The 16,541-nt window shown below is 41.3% G+C and overlaps 1 protein-coding gene across 10 annotated transcripts in view; it reads left to right on the forward strand.

Moving 5' to 3' along the window:
- Positions 1 to 16,541, forward strand: part of UTRN (utrophin) — a 568,432-nt gene that overhangs the window by 484,839 nt on the left and 67,052 nt on the right. For all 10 annotated transcript variants that reach the window (XM_065588781.1, XM_042848216.2, XM_065588777.1 and 7 more), the window contains 3 exons: positions 3,317 to 3,402; positions 9,291 to 9,448; positions 14,990 to 15,156. In XM_065588781.1, the coding sequence (XP_065444853.1) occupies positions 3,317 to 3,402; positions 9,291 to 9,448; positions 14,990 to 15,156 (411 nt within the window). The remainder of the gene's footprint in view (positions 1 to 3,316; positions 3,403 to 9,290; positions 9,449 to 14,989; positions 15,157 to 16,541) is intronic.

A 16,541-nucleotide genomic window follows, 5' to 3' on the forward strand; every position in this document is an offset into this window, starting at 1 on the left:
GGCTTTGTTGTAAAATTATTAGTGATCCATTCATAGATGTTGTATTTACTGTAATTTTTCATCTTGTCCCATTTTTTTTTTTTACTTGAAATTAGGTCAAATGGCAGTGAATTCCAGTCTTCCTGCTGGCTCGCATATTGTGCTCTTTTAATCAAGAACTGGCAACTTTACCCCAACATATCTTATAGTGGTTTTATGGACTCTTTTCCATTAGGATCCCACAGTGATGTAACAAAAAATCATGACTTTGAGTTGCTACAGTGATAGGTGCACAATAAATTACATTGCCTTGTCCATGTAATCTTTACGATGATGCATCTGAGTTGTCATACCAAATGTCATTAGATCAATATAGTGACGTTGGACTCGGGAGTGTTTGGTTCAAATTATAGGTCAGGCTGGTAGTATTGCACCTTATTAAGATTATCCACTTCTCAATATAGAACCCTGTTTTCAGCTGTTTATAACTTTGTCAAAACTTTAACTATTTGGGCTAAAATTTTCCATGCTAAGTGTGAATTTTTTTGAAAATAACAGTGAAAATGGTTCAGCTGTTTCTCAGAAAATGAGGCTAGGGAAAAATGCATTGTTTTGCCCAGGCTAAAAAATTCTGGTGACCTTTTCTATGAAAAGCTCTATCATTTCCATGCTTTGGAACAGGGAGGTGATGAGGAGAGGTGTGGCCTTGGTGTTAGGGATGTTTGTTTTCCTCTTCCTGTAAAAATACACCCAAAAATGGCCTATAGGCCTTTGCAAAATTGCATTTTGCACATGCTCAGTGCAGACTTTTTATATTTTAACAGCTAAATTCCCCAAAGATGCTCAGTGTACTGGGCATTCTTCATCCTAGGCTGAGCGGGACTTAACCTGTAGTTGCAGCTCTGGGCTAATATGTGCTGTGTCGGATCCAGGTCCCGGCAGCATAGAGGAGGAAGCTGCCTGATTCAAATGCAGAGGAGGAAGAGAGGTTCTTTCTCCCTCTGCATTCAAATCAGGCAGCTTCCTCTTCCAGCCTGTCTGTGAGAAGCTCTGTGAGTAGATTAAGGCAATGAGCACGTTGGGGTTTGGAAGGAGTAGATTGAGAAAAGGAGCCCGGATAGGGGGGACTAGTAGGGTTACCATACGTCCTCTTTTTCCCGGACATGTCCGACTTTTCGGCACACAAACCCCTGTCCGGGGGGAATTGCCAAAAAGCCGAACATGTCCGGGAAAATGCCGGCCAGGCACTTCCCCTCCCGCGGCGGCTCTGCTTCTCCCCTGACTCTTCGGCTGTGTTTAAGAGCCGAGCTGCCCGAGCGCTATGGGCTTCAGGCAGCCCCCTTGCCTCCGGACCCCAGCCGCTGGCCAGGCACTTCCCCTCCCGGGCTCCGGCGGCGCAGGGTCCGGAGGCATGGGGGCTGCCCGAAGCCAGTAGCGCTGGGGCAGCTCTGCTCTTAAACAGAGCCGAAGAGTCAGGGGAGGAGCAGAGCCTCCGTCCGCGGCAGCTCTGCTCCTCCCCGACTCTTCGGCTCTGTTTAAGAGCCGAGCGCTACGGGCTTTGGGCAGCCCCCAAGCCTCCGGACCCTGCGCCGCCGGAGCCCGGGAGGGGAAGTGCCCGGCTGGGGGCGCAGGGTCTGGAGGCAAGCGCTACCAGCTTCACGGTTTGCCGGGCAGCCTCCAGACCCTGGGCCCCCAGCTGGGCGCTTCCCCTCCCGGGCTCCAGCTGCACTGGGGAAGCGCCGGCCAGGGGCGTAGGGTCTTGGGGGCTGCCCGGCAAACCGTGAAGCCGGTAGCGCTCGGGCAGCCCTTTCCGCGTGGCTGGGAGTGGGAGGGAGGAGGGGGCGGAGTCAGGGCGGGGAAGGGGCGGAGTTGGGGTGGGGTGGGGAAATGGGCGGGGCCAGGGCCTGTGGAGGGTCCTCTTTTTTTATTTGTTAGATATGGTAACCCTAGGGACTAGGATTGGAGGCTGGCAAGACAAAGGGAGAGAGAAACTGGTCTTGGGGATTTGGGTTGGCACAGATTAAGATTAACAGCAGGAAGGAAGATTAGGACTGGTTGGTCAAGGGGACCGGGATCTAGGGAGGAAAATGTGCTGTATGGGAATGTGAACCAGTAGGTGGCGAGGAGACTGAGACTGGATGAGGAGCCAAGAGAAACATTTGATCTGGCTGGGCAAAGAGGCTGGGACAGAGAACCAGTAGGGCAGGAGGGAAGGAATTGATAGGGAAGGGAAGGTAGGTCTGACAAGGAGCTGGGATATAGGGGGAAGAACTAGTTTTGGTTAGCAACAGGGGTGAGGACAAGGAATCAGGGGTGGATGGGGGATTCTGAAATTGGACTAGGAGCCTGGGATGAGAGATTGAGACTGGAACTAGTCCAGAATTTTTTGACAACATTTTTTGAAGTAGAAAGTGACAATTTATCAAAATAAGAACTGTTCACGGGAAAGGATCATTTTTGACAAATTTCCCATTTGTTTCACTTTTTGTTTCAAAACAAGGCTGTTTTCAAATAAACAAACAAAAAGTGTCAGTAGTGTGTGTTGCTTTAACACCTCCTCTCATGCACACCATGTCAAAAATGAAGGAAAAGCATGTGCATATTTTTCAGTCTTGGAAGGGTCATTAGTAAAGGCAAAAATCAGCAAGTCCTTAATTAGTGCAGTTTTTGCAATGAGCTTTTGAATTTTCTTAATTATGGTGCTTTCTCTCCATTTCCTGATTTCATCACATTAGTATCAATTATGAACTGCATTTTGCTTATGGGTTTAAAATTGTATCATTTGGAGCCCTGTGTGTATCCTGATATTTTTTTTAAATGTCAGACAGCATGAGTCTCAAGTCATATTGCAAACAGCTCCACATTCTCTAATTAGCATATACATTCAGCTGTTTATGTACTGGTGCACCTATACACCAAAATGTTTTAAAAAGAGAGATTAATGGGTGAAAAACATTAATGAATCTGTACAGTATCAGAGCTCAGCTTCATTTTACAGATCCCATCTCTCACTGTGCAGTGTGCTTCCCAGCTGTCTGCTGGTGTGTACTTTTTGTTGTGTAAATCACAGTTAGCAAATAATGCTATGATTTTTATAGTGCTAAATTTCATCATTTTGGGGGTAATGTGAAATGTTAAGACGACGCGTACCCAAGTTGAGGAGTTTTTGTGAAGGAGAATTCCTTTAATGTGATTATCAGTTCTAAAGACCTGAAGTATCTTGTTTAAAGAATTTAGGTATAGTTTGTATAACTTGCCAGGTGTTTTGAATTTGGAATGAACCTATATTATAATATTAACTGTATTTAAGCTCTCTAATAGCTTTGTGCAATTTCAGGGGTCGGACTGGAAAAATCAGAGTGCAGTCCCTGAAGATTGGGTTGATGTCTCTTTCCAAGGGTCTTCTAGAAGAAAAGTACAGATGTAAGTAAGAACTTTTCCATAAAATGTGTGAATCTGTACTTTTTATATTAAAAGACAGAGTCATAATTTAAACAAAAATCATAATTATCCTCTTGTCCAGGATAAGAAATATTTTTTGATGCGGATGCGATAGTAGATTAACATTAGCTTTTGCATGGTCATCAGTCATAGTGGTAAAGTGTGGGCAAGTAGATTTTATGCTGTGATTTGTAAATTATGCAGTTACAACATATGGTAAAGCGGGATTAAGTGGTTGTACATGGTTTCTATGGAGAAGCCAGAAAAATGTCTTGTTTTACGTATATTTGGAATGATCCTTTGCCCATTTAACAAAATAGTGCAACATTCATATGTTCAGTTTATGGAAAAATCAAACAAGTCAGAATTGGTAGGAACAGGTGCATAGGTTTGATAAACTACTGCAAGGAAATATACCAAAATACAGCAGCTGCATTAAATGGGTCTGTTTGAGGACGGATGACTGCCACTTTGCAGATACTGCTCCATCATCTGAACTTCCTGCCAAAACCTTGGCCAATGTAATACAACAAATGCATAAAGTTATATTGATTTAGATATTTTGAAATTGTTGAGGATGTTGAACATTTTGAAAACATTTAGTAAAATAGCAACATTTAGCAAAAATAGTTGCAGAAACATGGAATGACATTCTTTTGTACAGTACTTATGAGTAATTCAGAACAAAGGACTAGTGCAATCCTAGGGGAAGGCTAATAATACAGTATGGACTTATGGAACTTAAAATTAGTTTTTATGGGAGTAGTGGTCTGACACATTTCACAGAAGCAGAAGTAAGTAAAAGTATATAGAGAGAATATTTGTTACACCTTTCACAGAAAACTGTGGAGCTCTTTGGGACTATATTCCTGGCTTTTTTAAAGAGCACTTTCGTGTAAACTGTTGATTACCATGTCTACATTAGCAAAAATCTTGTGCATTGGGGCCAATTTCAACATCTATGATTTTGTACAGTCATAGTCTCTCCCCAGCATGTTGTAAATTTTTTTTTTAATTCCCTAGCATAGTTTAGTTCATATGAATTGGTCTTTGTTTTCATGAACAAGGGAGAGGGCTGAGTCCCTATACAACAAATCAAAATTCATAATAAGGCAGAAGAATGGGATTTGTGAAAAATGAAAAGCTGATTGTAGGGTCTAAGGGTTAGATTCCCTTGATAAAATGGTAAGAGCTAACCAAAAGATTAGAAAAACTTCATAGAGGTTGATTTTTTTTTCAAACTCAAAATTGCCCTCAAGAATGTAAAATAGACCTTGTTGATCAAATATTCATGTAGAGACTAAATACAAACATTTAAGTTGAATAGTAAATTGGCTAGGTGAAGGTAAATTTCAGCAATTATTTCTAATATAAAACAAAAGTGGCAATTGACCACCAGTACACATTTGCATAATTGACTTACACGTTTACAGGATTCTTCAGAAACAAATTAAAGTGAAGCGTTGTGGTATTTTGGGGGCACAAAAGGTTAACTTGTCTCAGAAGATTTGTGTACTAAGACAATCACAAGTTCAATTCTAAAACTCATCATATCATAGAGACTTTAGATATCTAAATAGCTTCCTTATCTGTTTTTTTTAGGACTTCAACAGTTACTCTTGTCACTTAACATAAAATATCTTTTTATATTTTAATTTCCATATCCGGTTCTTTTTCAGTATGTCGGGTTTTGACAATTCATAATTGTCAGCTTTAGTGTCCACTTCCTGATGAACCTCCAGAGCTTGTCACAATACAAGACTTTTCTTTAGAGGGGTCGGAGCATTATCTAATGTGGTCACATTGTCTTAAAGCAACTGATCCACACAGATTGTTGGTAGCATCTTCCTCTGTTGCTCTGTTTTTGGGAAGTTGGTTTTATGGGAAATGAAGAACAATTTCCCCCTGGGCTACTCTGCCATTTACATTATTAGTTTATTATTTGTTTATCAACCACATAGAGCCAAGTTCATGTCCCATAGAGTTAGGAATGCTTTGACTCAGATGCATTCTGAAAATGTTTTGGTGTAGCAATTCCTGATATAATTAAACTGCTTCCCAGTCGTCTTTGCAAGACTGGATTTGTGTAGGTGATATAAGGAAGAAGCTTTATCAAATAAAATCCCTAGTTGTATTAAGAAAAAAAAGTACACAATTAAAGCCCCAGTTCAAGAAAGCATCCCTATTCAGGAAAATCCTTATGCTTAACTTTAAGCACTTGCCTGTGTGTTTTCTTGAATAGAGGTAGAGTTAAGAACATGCTTAAGTGCTTTCCTGAGCTGGAGACTAGAGGTATACAGCAAACAAAGAGTTAATGAATGTGTTAAAATGTTTATTAGTTGCTTTAATAACTATATAACCTAGTCTGATTCTGAAATATTAAGAACAGAATAAACAAAATGCCTGTTATTCATTGCTATTACTACTATCGGTTATTTTATATAGTATCATTACTAGTATTGCTATCAGTTATTTACATAATATCATTTATACTGCAGAAAAAATAGGCCATTTATGAGTTATTTAGTTCTACTGGCACAAATACTCTTGGAAAACAAATTTCAAAGTCGTATGTAAGTATTCACAGAAACCAAAGCTTAAATTCACACGTGATTATTTATGACTGAGTTCTTTCACACTCATCCAGACAGAAAACAGAAGCAACACTACGTGACTTATCTGACCTGTCACAACTAAGAAACATAACTTGAAGACTGATTATCAGGTAGTTACAGAAAATGGTTTGCAATCAATCCACAATTGAAAACAACTGGCAAAATTCAAATAACAAATACGTTTAAAAAAAAAAAAAGCACATTCTGCTTGCTTACAATTCATGAGCAGAAAACAAAGATAAATTTACTTGAATAAATGATATGTTGTTAATTATTTATTGAACTCTGGCACTGAATCTGGAACTCATCCCCAGGATATGAGGCTAAATGTGAATGGCAATTAAAACAATCTTAGAGACTGACAGAAAAATCTGAAAATTACTGTTTCCTTGGCTTTTGGGACGATGCCATGCAGTGCTCAGGAACTGTAGGATTTGGGATGCCACGAGGAAGGCTGTTCATTGAAAGATCTCTACTTTTGGTTCAGTAACTCAGTTTTCAAGAAATGTACAAGATCCTGGAAAACTGACTTTCCAGTTCAACTGTGGGAGAAGCAACCCATGGCGCCTCATTCTTTGTAAGGATTGGAACTGCTAGTGCTGCATTTTATTTTTAGGGGGGGAAATGGACCCCATTTCTAAAACAATCAGAATGAACAAAATAAATTAGTCTTAAATACGTTTTTCTCTGTTTATGCTTCTAATGAAGGCCATATTTCATTGTAATTATGGAGTCTCTGTCACTGGGCTCTTTGCAGCTGCTTGAATGGCTGAAATTTGACAGTGCTAAATATGTAATGTGATGGCTCAGCAATCTTGGCCAGCAAAAGACACAGACAACATGCTTGTGGTGGAATTTTTACTGGGAGTGATAAACTGTTGAACAAACTTTCCTGCACTGTAGTTACCAACCTGTGGTCATATTTCTTCAAAGACTCTTTTTCCAATAAGCCAGGTCTGAGTGACACAGAATTGTATTCATCAGAACATTGTGTGTGCATTCTCAGGAATTTGGGAGTATTAGATTAGGTTCCCCCATACCCCTAATGTGTCTAAGCTCTCAGATCCCCCATCTCACCTTTCCTTTCATCTTGATGAAGGGGAACCTTTTTTTTTTTTTTTTTTTTTTCCTGTTTCTAGGCTAGCTGAAGTCAGTTGGTCAAAGTGCTAGAGCTTTGGCTTATTGTATTCTTGATTCAGGAGGCAGAACACAGACAAGCTGCTGGTGCTGGGTGCCCCCGACTTCTCTCTACACTTGGCCCCAGCATTGTCAGTCTCCCTGGATTAGTCATTCACAGGGAGGGATTGTGAATGATTTAAACAAATCCCTTTTGCAAAAAATTAATCTCCTACCTATATCACCATCGTCTGATCACTTTTCTCTCCCCCTACCCCTTCTTAATTCATCTTTTTACCCCCCATCAATGGAAGGGTTAGAATTTGGGAAGATGTACTATTCCACCTTTCTCTCAGTCACTGCCGAGCCCTTGTGCCTGCCTTTGCGTCAGCTTCTAGTATGTACAGAGACCAGCGGAAACACTTCAAAGGGGGCTGAGATAGCTGTCCTCCCATCAGCTCTGCAAAGCTGACCCGTAGTTGCTAGAAAAACAACTCCAACTGCTGTTCCCTAGAAAACTGGCCAGGACTCTGAAAGCCTAGGACGAGGCTGCCAGAACCAGCAAGAAATGCATCAAAATTCCCAAAATGCAGTTAATAATCCAGATGTCCCTTTTGTGAAATTCCTCTTATGACCCCCAACCACCATACCAAAAAACATCTGTGCCCAATTTTTATGAAAAGTGCTTACACCTGCTAACAGATTCTTCCTGCTTCTCCATCAGAAATGTAGTTGGATGGGATTTTTAACTATACTCATTCTTAAACAACATGTGTGTTATGATAAGAGAGGTGCAATATATGGAAAACTGTACAAATAGATTCTTTTTTTAATGAAAAAGTATGAAAGACCTCATTTGGGAACAGAGGAAAATTTGGGAACAGAGAGGCAAAACCTCCATCGACTTCACGAGGTCCATGATTTCACCCTTCAATTTCTTAGCTGTGAAAAAAACCTTTTGAGTGAATATGAATTGCTGCATTGCTCTCTTCCTGAGACTCTGTTCACCACCCTGGAAAAACAGCTCTGAGATTTTTTTTTTCACTGCTCCATTAATCTCAACAGCTAAAGTTTTAAGTAATAGTTTAAATGGTCACCCTGTTAACTATTTAGTTGCTGATCATTTAGGCAGAAACATCCAACTAATACAATTATCTCCTGAGTGGTCGGAATTTATATAAATGAGAAACGGAAGAGACCTGTTCGATTTGCATCTAATCCATATTCAGTAGTCAGTGCAAAATTGTTGCCGACAAACTATTCTACAAAGTTTGTCTTGCCTGATTTTAAATGATTCAAGTGGCTTCCAACATTTCCCTTGGAAAAACTGTTCCAATGTCCAATAGGTCTCACTATCAGGAACTATTTTCCTGACCTTTTTCAGCCTCAATTTTTCTTAATATCATCCCAATACTCCTAGTTATGCCCCAGGGGTTGACGTGCCGCAGGAAAAGAGGGACCAGTAAAAGGAAAGTGAATGGAAGGATGTGGTTATCAGGGGTGTAACATAAGTAGCTGTAGATAGATCAGAGACCAGTTGGCTGGTTCTCAAATCTTTCAACTTTTGTATGTACCACGTCTGACCGCTCCCAGTTCAGATGCAAATTTTCTTCTTTCGCATTCTCACCTGCTGATAGCTCAAGTTTTAGCATAAAATGTTGTTGTCAGATGTACGGAATCATTCCTGTGATAACACAGAAATCTTTATAAGTGTTGCAAAAATAAATATAATGTCTTATTTTAATCCTATATTATTTTTTGTGTGGTATTTCCCACATTTTTATCAGATAGTTGATTGATTGTAAGTCGGGAGCTACAATACGGTAGTGCTTATTCCACTTCTTGTTGTAAAGAATGTTAAAATGAGCAGCATAAACTACACTTAGTGGGTCTGATTCTATCCTGATTTACACCAGTGTAAATCAGGAAAAATACTATTGAAGTTAATTGATTTACACTAGGATAAAATGGTTGTAAGCCAGGGGAGAATCAGAGCCATTGTAATTACATTTGGAATAGGAAATATTATTAAACCCATAGAGCTGAAGTGCTGACAAATAAATTAGAAAAAGAAAAAAGAGCAGACTGAGACAAAAATGACTTTCCAATATGAGCCATCAACTATTGTCTGTATTGCAGATCTCTTTAAGGAAGTGGCAGGGCCTACAGAAATGTGTGACCAGAGGCAGCTTGGCCTTCTGCTTCATGATGCCATCCAGATCCCCCGGCAGTTTGGAGAAGTAGCAGCTTTTGGTGGCAGTAATATTGAACCCAGTGTCCGTAGTTGCTTCCAGCAGGTAAGATCAACAACCTTTCTTTATGTATAAAATGTGTCTGTTGTATCTTTTCGTTTTATACCTCTTTATATATTCACAAACTTTATTTAGGTCAAAATCAACTGTGGAATTAGCAGACAGTCTCTTCATAGTAAAGTTTAAAAATAATAAAAGGCACACAGTATATTTCATCCAAACATGTAATTAGAATGAGTATTAAATGCAGCTCTTTCATGGAAGACCAACAGAAGGAAGATCAAGAGTTAAAATATGTCAGTGGTTTCAAGGTATAGACTGGACCACCCTGGAAAACAAAAAAGAATTATGCATTAGAGCTATATTAAGAAATACCTATTACAGATGTGAAAAAATAATTTTACACATTTTTATTTACTCTAAAGTAATTCAGCTATAGGCCAAAATTTTTAAACTTGGCTTTGTAAAGGCAGACATCTGAATCCACAGTTACATACTTTAATAAGTTGTGTAATTTTCAGTGACACCTGTAGCTCCCATTAATGGCAAAACAACAATGTAAGGATTGCTTTTCTTGTTTTTGTAGTAAAGAAAAAAGACAGAGTAAGCCCAGTCCATAATGATGAAACATTTAAAACCTGTTTTAAGGTGGTAACCATGACTCCTCTCTGTCTGTCTTTTGCACAAATCATAGAACAACAGAGTTAGAAGAGATCACGAGGGTCAACTAGTCTAACGCCTGCCAAGATGCAGGATTTGTTGCGTCAAAACCATCTAAGACATCTGAAATTTCTTTAAAAGGTTTTTGTTTTCTCTTCGTGGGTTGTATGGAAAATGAGTCAAATTATTGACTGAGGCTGTCTTTGGATGATGGCCATACTGAAAATAATAATAATACCTCTTATATAGCAATTTTCATCAGTAGATCTCAAAGCACTTATGTCTTTAATGTATTTATCCTCACACCACCCTTCAGAGATAGGGAAGTACTATTATCCCAGTTTTGCAGATGGGGAATTGAGGCATAGTGAAGCTTAGTCACACACCCAGAATCAGTTCTGTGGCAGAGAAGGGCATTGAACTCTGGCTCCCAAGTCCTAGCTAGTGCCCTGACCACTGGACAATCCTTCCTCTCAGAAGTACAGTATGCTCCTGATCTCCACTTTTAAAAGGCATATACGAAATAGATGGGTGTTTAAAAACATAATGCATCAGTTAAGTTTTATTCAGAGACCTGCATGCTCTAGAAAATAAGAAGCTGAGGATTTTGTTAAAAGGTAACTCCAGTGAATGACTTATCAGTGCAGGAAAATATCCACAAAATTATTCTGAGTGCATCTGAAAATATCTTAAAATCCTTAGGCTTATGGCAGTCTTGGCAGCCTTCAGCCCTGTTAAAACTTATGGTAGCAGTTACATTTTTTGGGCAGCCTTATATTGTGGGAACAACACACTTTCTTCTGCTGGAACAAGGCTTCATCTCAGCAGTTCAGGGGAGTGATGTTATTAGTAATTTTGACCCTACACATCAGGAGATGACTTAGTGTTAGTTTTTTGACAAGGGAGTTGGCAATTTCACAATGTTTGCAACATAGTCATTTATATGTCTGGAGTCTTTATACAGCAGACAGATCATAGTACAGGACTGCTTTTCAGCTGCATACAGGATGTTGATTAGGCTGCAGGGGATGTCTGTCTTTTTAGGGAAGCTAGGAGGAAAGAGAAGACGTTCTAATGGAACACAACCAAATTTTGAATTTGTAAAGGATGCCCAAGGCTCTAGCTGTTTTGTAGTGATAATTACATTGGTTGCATTTATTATTTTTGTGAATTTGGCTGCCTTTGAGCAATGCTAAGACTCAGATAGGGATTAAAAAGTCACTATGCTGTATATAAATCAATCTCCATAAGTGAAATGTCAGACATTTAATAGTATTGTGACTTTATTAGATCCTACAAAAGAGAATGTTAGAAGACTTCTGTGGAAGAGAGGCAATATCTCTTCTTTTACCTTTCCTTATTGCAGCTTCTGGGATTTTTTTTCCAGTGATTTTTGTGCTTTATTCCCTTGTTACTAGTTCAGAGCTCGCAAAGATTGAGTGGTATAAACTGTTTTATAAGAGATAAGTGGTAGATTCCAATGTGGGTTCTGGTCTTCCTTTGGAATTAAGACCATGTTTATTAGGAATTATTTTGGGGAGGTTCTATCGCCTGTGTTATACAGGTCAGACTAGATTTGGAATCTATGAATTAGTTTCATGAGTAATCTGCTGGATTAAGATCAAGATCAGTTTGCAGGTTGACCCCCCTGGACCTCTCCTAAACTTTCATACTACTGCTTCAGTAAATAGGAGATATTGCTGGTGTGTCTGTTACTGGCCTCAAGTGGTTCAAGTCCTCTCTAGAAGAGAGGATTCAATTGGTGGTGATGGACTTTCTGTGTGTCACCACTAAGGGATTTGATGTGCTTTCCCTCAAGGATCAATCTCGTATCCCATAATTTTCAGTATATGCGTAATGCCTCCTGGCAAGATAATCTTTAAACACACACTAGGGTATCATTATATTGTTGATGATAGAGTTACATCTCTCTTGTCAGGTGGACCCTGCCAGTTAAGCCTCTGCTCTAGAGGAGTGCTTGGATGATATTTTCAGCTGGATGTGTCAGAGCTATCTTGTCCTTAATCCTGTGAAAACAAATGTCTTACTGATGGGTAGAGCTCATTATTACTGTCATCCTTAGTGTTCCCACTTACTGAGAGGAATTCATTTGGGCAATGAGTAGGTTAAAAATCTTGGAGTCACTTTTGGTCATGCATTATTACTTACCATTGATGTTTTTTAGGCTGTGTCTGATTTATCTTGCCATGAACTCAGAACAGCAGCACAGGTCCTTATGATCATAAAATATGATTAATATATTTCCATTTTTTCAAGGTTTCTCCACTGATTTCAACATATTCAGACTGAAAAAGCATGTTTGCTTGCCACCTGGAAGAAGTGTGATAATATTTTGGCTGCCTATAGATTTACTTTAAATTGTTATTTATATTAGATTTTTTACGTTTTTTTAAGTTAACAATGTTGGCTATTTTTTTAAAAAGTCCTAAACATTGTAGATCACTTCCTTTAGCCTCACCACGTTGAGTAATTACACTCAAATACTTTATGCTTTTTAGGTGGCCTGTCGCCACATCTTACATCACCAGGCAAGTGTGCCTTTTCTAAATGTAGCCTTTCAGTGCAGATCTTGCTTTCCATTGATTTTCCAATTCCTTCTAAAAAAAACTTTTATTTCAAAACCCTGGTCTACACTACAAGTTTAGGTCGAATTTAGCAGTGTTAGATCAATTTAACCTTGCACCCGTCCACACGACGAAGCCATTTTTGTCGATTTAAAGGGCTCTTAAAATCGATTTCTGTACTCCTCCCCGACAAGGGGATTAGCGCTGACATCGACCCTGCTGGGTCAAATTTGTGGTAGCGTGGATGCAATTCAACGGCATTGGCCTCTGGGAGCTATCCCACAGTGCTCAATTATGACCACTCTGGACAGCACTCTCAACTCAGATGCACTCGCCAGGTAGACAGGAAAAGCCCCGTGAACTTTTGAATTTCATTTCCTGTTTGGCCAGCATGGCGAGCTGATCAGCACAGTTGACCATGCAGAGCTCATCAGCAGAGGTGACCATGGAATCCGAGAATTGCAAAAGAGCTCCAGCATGGACCGAATGGAAGGTACTGCATCTGATCGCTGTATGGGGAGACAAAGCCGTGCTATATGAACTCCGTTCCAAAAAACGAAATGCCAGAATATTTGAAAAAATCTCCAAGGGCATGAAGGACAGAGGTTATAACAGGGACCCACAGCAGTGCCGGATGAAACTTAAGGAGCTCAGGCAAGCCTACCAAAGAACCAGGGAAGCAAACGGCCACTCCGGATCAGAGCCCCAGACATGCTGCTTCTATGATGAGCTGCATGCCATTCTAGGGGGTGCCCCTACAACTACCCCACCCCTGTGCTTCCCTCCTCCCCCACCCCTCCCGGGCTACCTTGGCAGTTACCCCCCATTTGTGTGATGAATTAATAAAGAATTCATGAATTTGAAACAACAATGACTGTATTGCCTCTGCAAGCGGAGATCAAAGGGGGGAGGGGAGAGGAGGGCAGTTGGCTTACAGGAAAGTAGAGTGAACCAAGGGGGCGGGTTTTCATCAAGGAGAAACAAACAGAACTTTCACACTGTAGCCTGGCCAGTCATGAAACTGGTTTTCAAAGCTTCTCTGATGCACAGCGCGCCCTGCTGTGCTCTTCTAACCGCCCTGGGTGTCTGGCTGCACATAATCAGTGGCCAGGCAACTTGCCTCAACGTCTCCCCTTTACTCTCACAGATATTGTGGAGCACACAGCAAGCGGTAATAATGATGGGAATATTGGTTTAGCTGAGGTCTAACTGAGTCAGTAAACTGCGCCAGCGAGCTTTTAAATGTCCAAAGGCACATTCTACCACCATTATGCACTTGCTCAGGCTATAGTTGAACTGCTCCTTATTACTGTCCAGGCTTCATGAGCCATGGGAGCAAGGGGTAGGTGCGACCGCGCAAGGCACAAGCCTCCAGCTGGCATGATATTCCAGGCAGGACTGAATCTCCATTAGACAAAACTTAAAGAAGAGAATGACCTGGAGTCATTCCCATTTTTGTTCAGGCACCCCCGACCGACCTCACCAAGGCCGGCCAGGAGCACTCATGTCTGCCCAGGCGCCCCCCGACCAACCTAACCAAGGTCGGCCAGGAGCACCCACAGGACGACAACGGCGGTTAGCAGTCGTATTGCACTGTCTGCCGACCGCAAGGCAAGGGGATGCTGCTGTGTAGCACTGCAGTACCGCGTCTGCCAGCAGCACCCAGGAGACATATGGTGACAGTGAGCTGAGTGGGCTCCATGCTTGCCGTGGTATGTCGTCTGCACGGGTAACCCAGGAAAAAAGGCAAGAAACGATTTTTTGCCGTTGCTTTCACAGAGGGAGGGGGGCCTGACGACATGTACCCAGAACCACCCGCGACAATGTTTTTGCCCCATCAGGCATTGGGAGCTCAATCCAGAATTCCAGTGGGCGGTGGAGACTGCGGAAACTGTGGGATAGCTACCACAGTGCAACGCTCTGAAAGTCGACGCTAGCCTCGGTACTGTGGACGCACACCATCGACTTAATGCGCTTAGTGGGGACACACACAATCGACCTTATCAAATCGATTTCTAAAAAATCGACTTCTATTAAATCGACCTAATTTCGTAGTGTAGACATACCCATAGATAATTTTTAGCATGGATTACTGGGAGCTTCGTATTTATTACCTTCTCGGCTTTCTTCCTCCTTTTTTACAGGCTCACCTTATTAATTTGTCTTTACTTGAAATTTAAGGAAGACTGTGTCTTACATCTCATATTTATAATTATATTGTTGGTTTTTTTGTGCAGTGCCTACAGCTGGGTTGATTTTTGGTTTTAAAATAGAGTGATGGGGGAAAAGAATCTTGTATGTTAAGTGTTTTATTGTTATGTTTTGGTTTTTCCTTCACCAGAATCACAATAAGCCGGAAATTAGCGTAAATCAGTTTATAGACTGGATGCGTTTGGAGCCGCAGTCTATGGTATGGCTACCAGTTCTGCACCGAGTGGCAGCTGCAGAAACAGCAAAACACCAGGCCAAGTGCAACATCTGCAAGGAATGTCCAATTGTTGGCTTTAGGTAAGAAGAGTGGAATTGGTACAGAGTTTTATGGATAGAGCCCTACCAATTTCATGGCCATGAAAGGACCATGAAATAAGCCCTTCCCCATGAAATCCGATCTCCCCTTGTTCCTAAGAGCACCCCAGCAAAGGGAGCTCCTAGCTCTGGCTGGGCCGGGGAGGGACATCCCCCTGCACAGCCGCTCGAGAGGGTGGGGGAGACTAGACCTACCTCCGGGTGCCTCCACCTGCTGCAGGACGCTCTGGGCCTGGGAAGCAGCCCCAGAGTTTCCTGCAGCTGGAGGAGGTGTGTGGAGTTGGATCCGATCTTCCCTGTGCTTCTGGGGGCGCCCCAGGAAAGGGGCTCCTAGCTGCTGGTCTGACAGGGCTGGGGCAGGACAGGACTTGCTCTTTCCCTGCAGGGCTGCTCTTGGGTCTCTCTCCTGGCTACCGATAGCTCTGCATCCCCTCATCCCCACTCTGTCCAGCTCTGAAAGTAGCACAGAAGTGAGGGTGGCAATCTCATGACCCCCTTACAACAGGTTTGTGACACCCCCTCCCCCCATCTCCTTTTGGGTTGGGACCCCCATGGTTACAACACCGTGAAATTTCATATTTAAGTATCTGAAAACGTGGAATTTACCATAATGGACCATGAATTTGGTAGGGCCCTAGATATGGGTTTTCTTAATAATATAATAGATCATATCTTCTGGCCAATTTACTTGCCCGTCTTTGTTTTGCCACTGGCCTCCCTTCTGGCTATTGAGTTCCTCTTGCTCTCCTCAGCTGCTCAGAATCTAGATTTCATTGCTATGTCTCCAGAGCTAGTTTTTTTCCCTACCTTCTGCAAATGGTGCTGATAGACTCTAAAGGGCTCTGTGATTGACCGGTGTACCAGAAATGCTATCACAGAGGTGTCTTTGCATCAGTGGAGGCAAATAGGCAGTGAATGAAGTATAAATAAGCTTATGTGCTCTGTAGACATCAGAAATAGAACTGAGCAGCAGGAAAGTTTTATATATATATTTATTCATGTTTATACTTTACACTGAGCCTGGCATTATGCTCTCCAGCAAATCATGCCAAAGTAATGGACACTAGCCAATATTAAAATACCCTAAAGCTGCAATCTCTCTTCATTTTGGCTCTAGCATTAATACATTGCTGTGATGAGTCTTCTGTACAATCTCTCTCCAAAAGCACTAAACACAATCTAACTTGGGTCTCTCTTCCCACGTCTGTCCAAAAGAAGCCTGGGAAATTTTAAAAGAAAAAGACAGTGAACATTCTCTAACTTAGTCCCAAAAATATGATTTGTGTAGGCTGGTGACCACACTTGAAACCTCTGTTACAACTAATTAATGAATACATATATGCTGATCCCATATAAAAGCATACTAG

The sequence above is a fragment of the Chrysemys picta genome, chromosome 3 (assembly GCF_011386835.1).
Source record: "Chrysemys picta bellii isolate R12L10 chromosome 3, ASM1138683v2, whole genome shotgun sequence".
In the NCBI taxonomy this organism is placed as follows: Eukaryota; Metazoa; Chordata; order Testudines; family Emydidae; genus Chrysemys; species Chrysemys picta.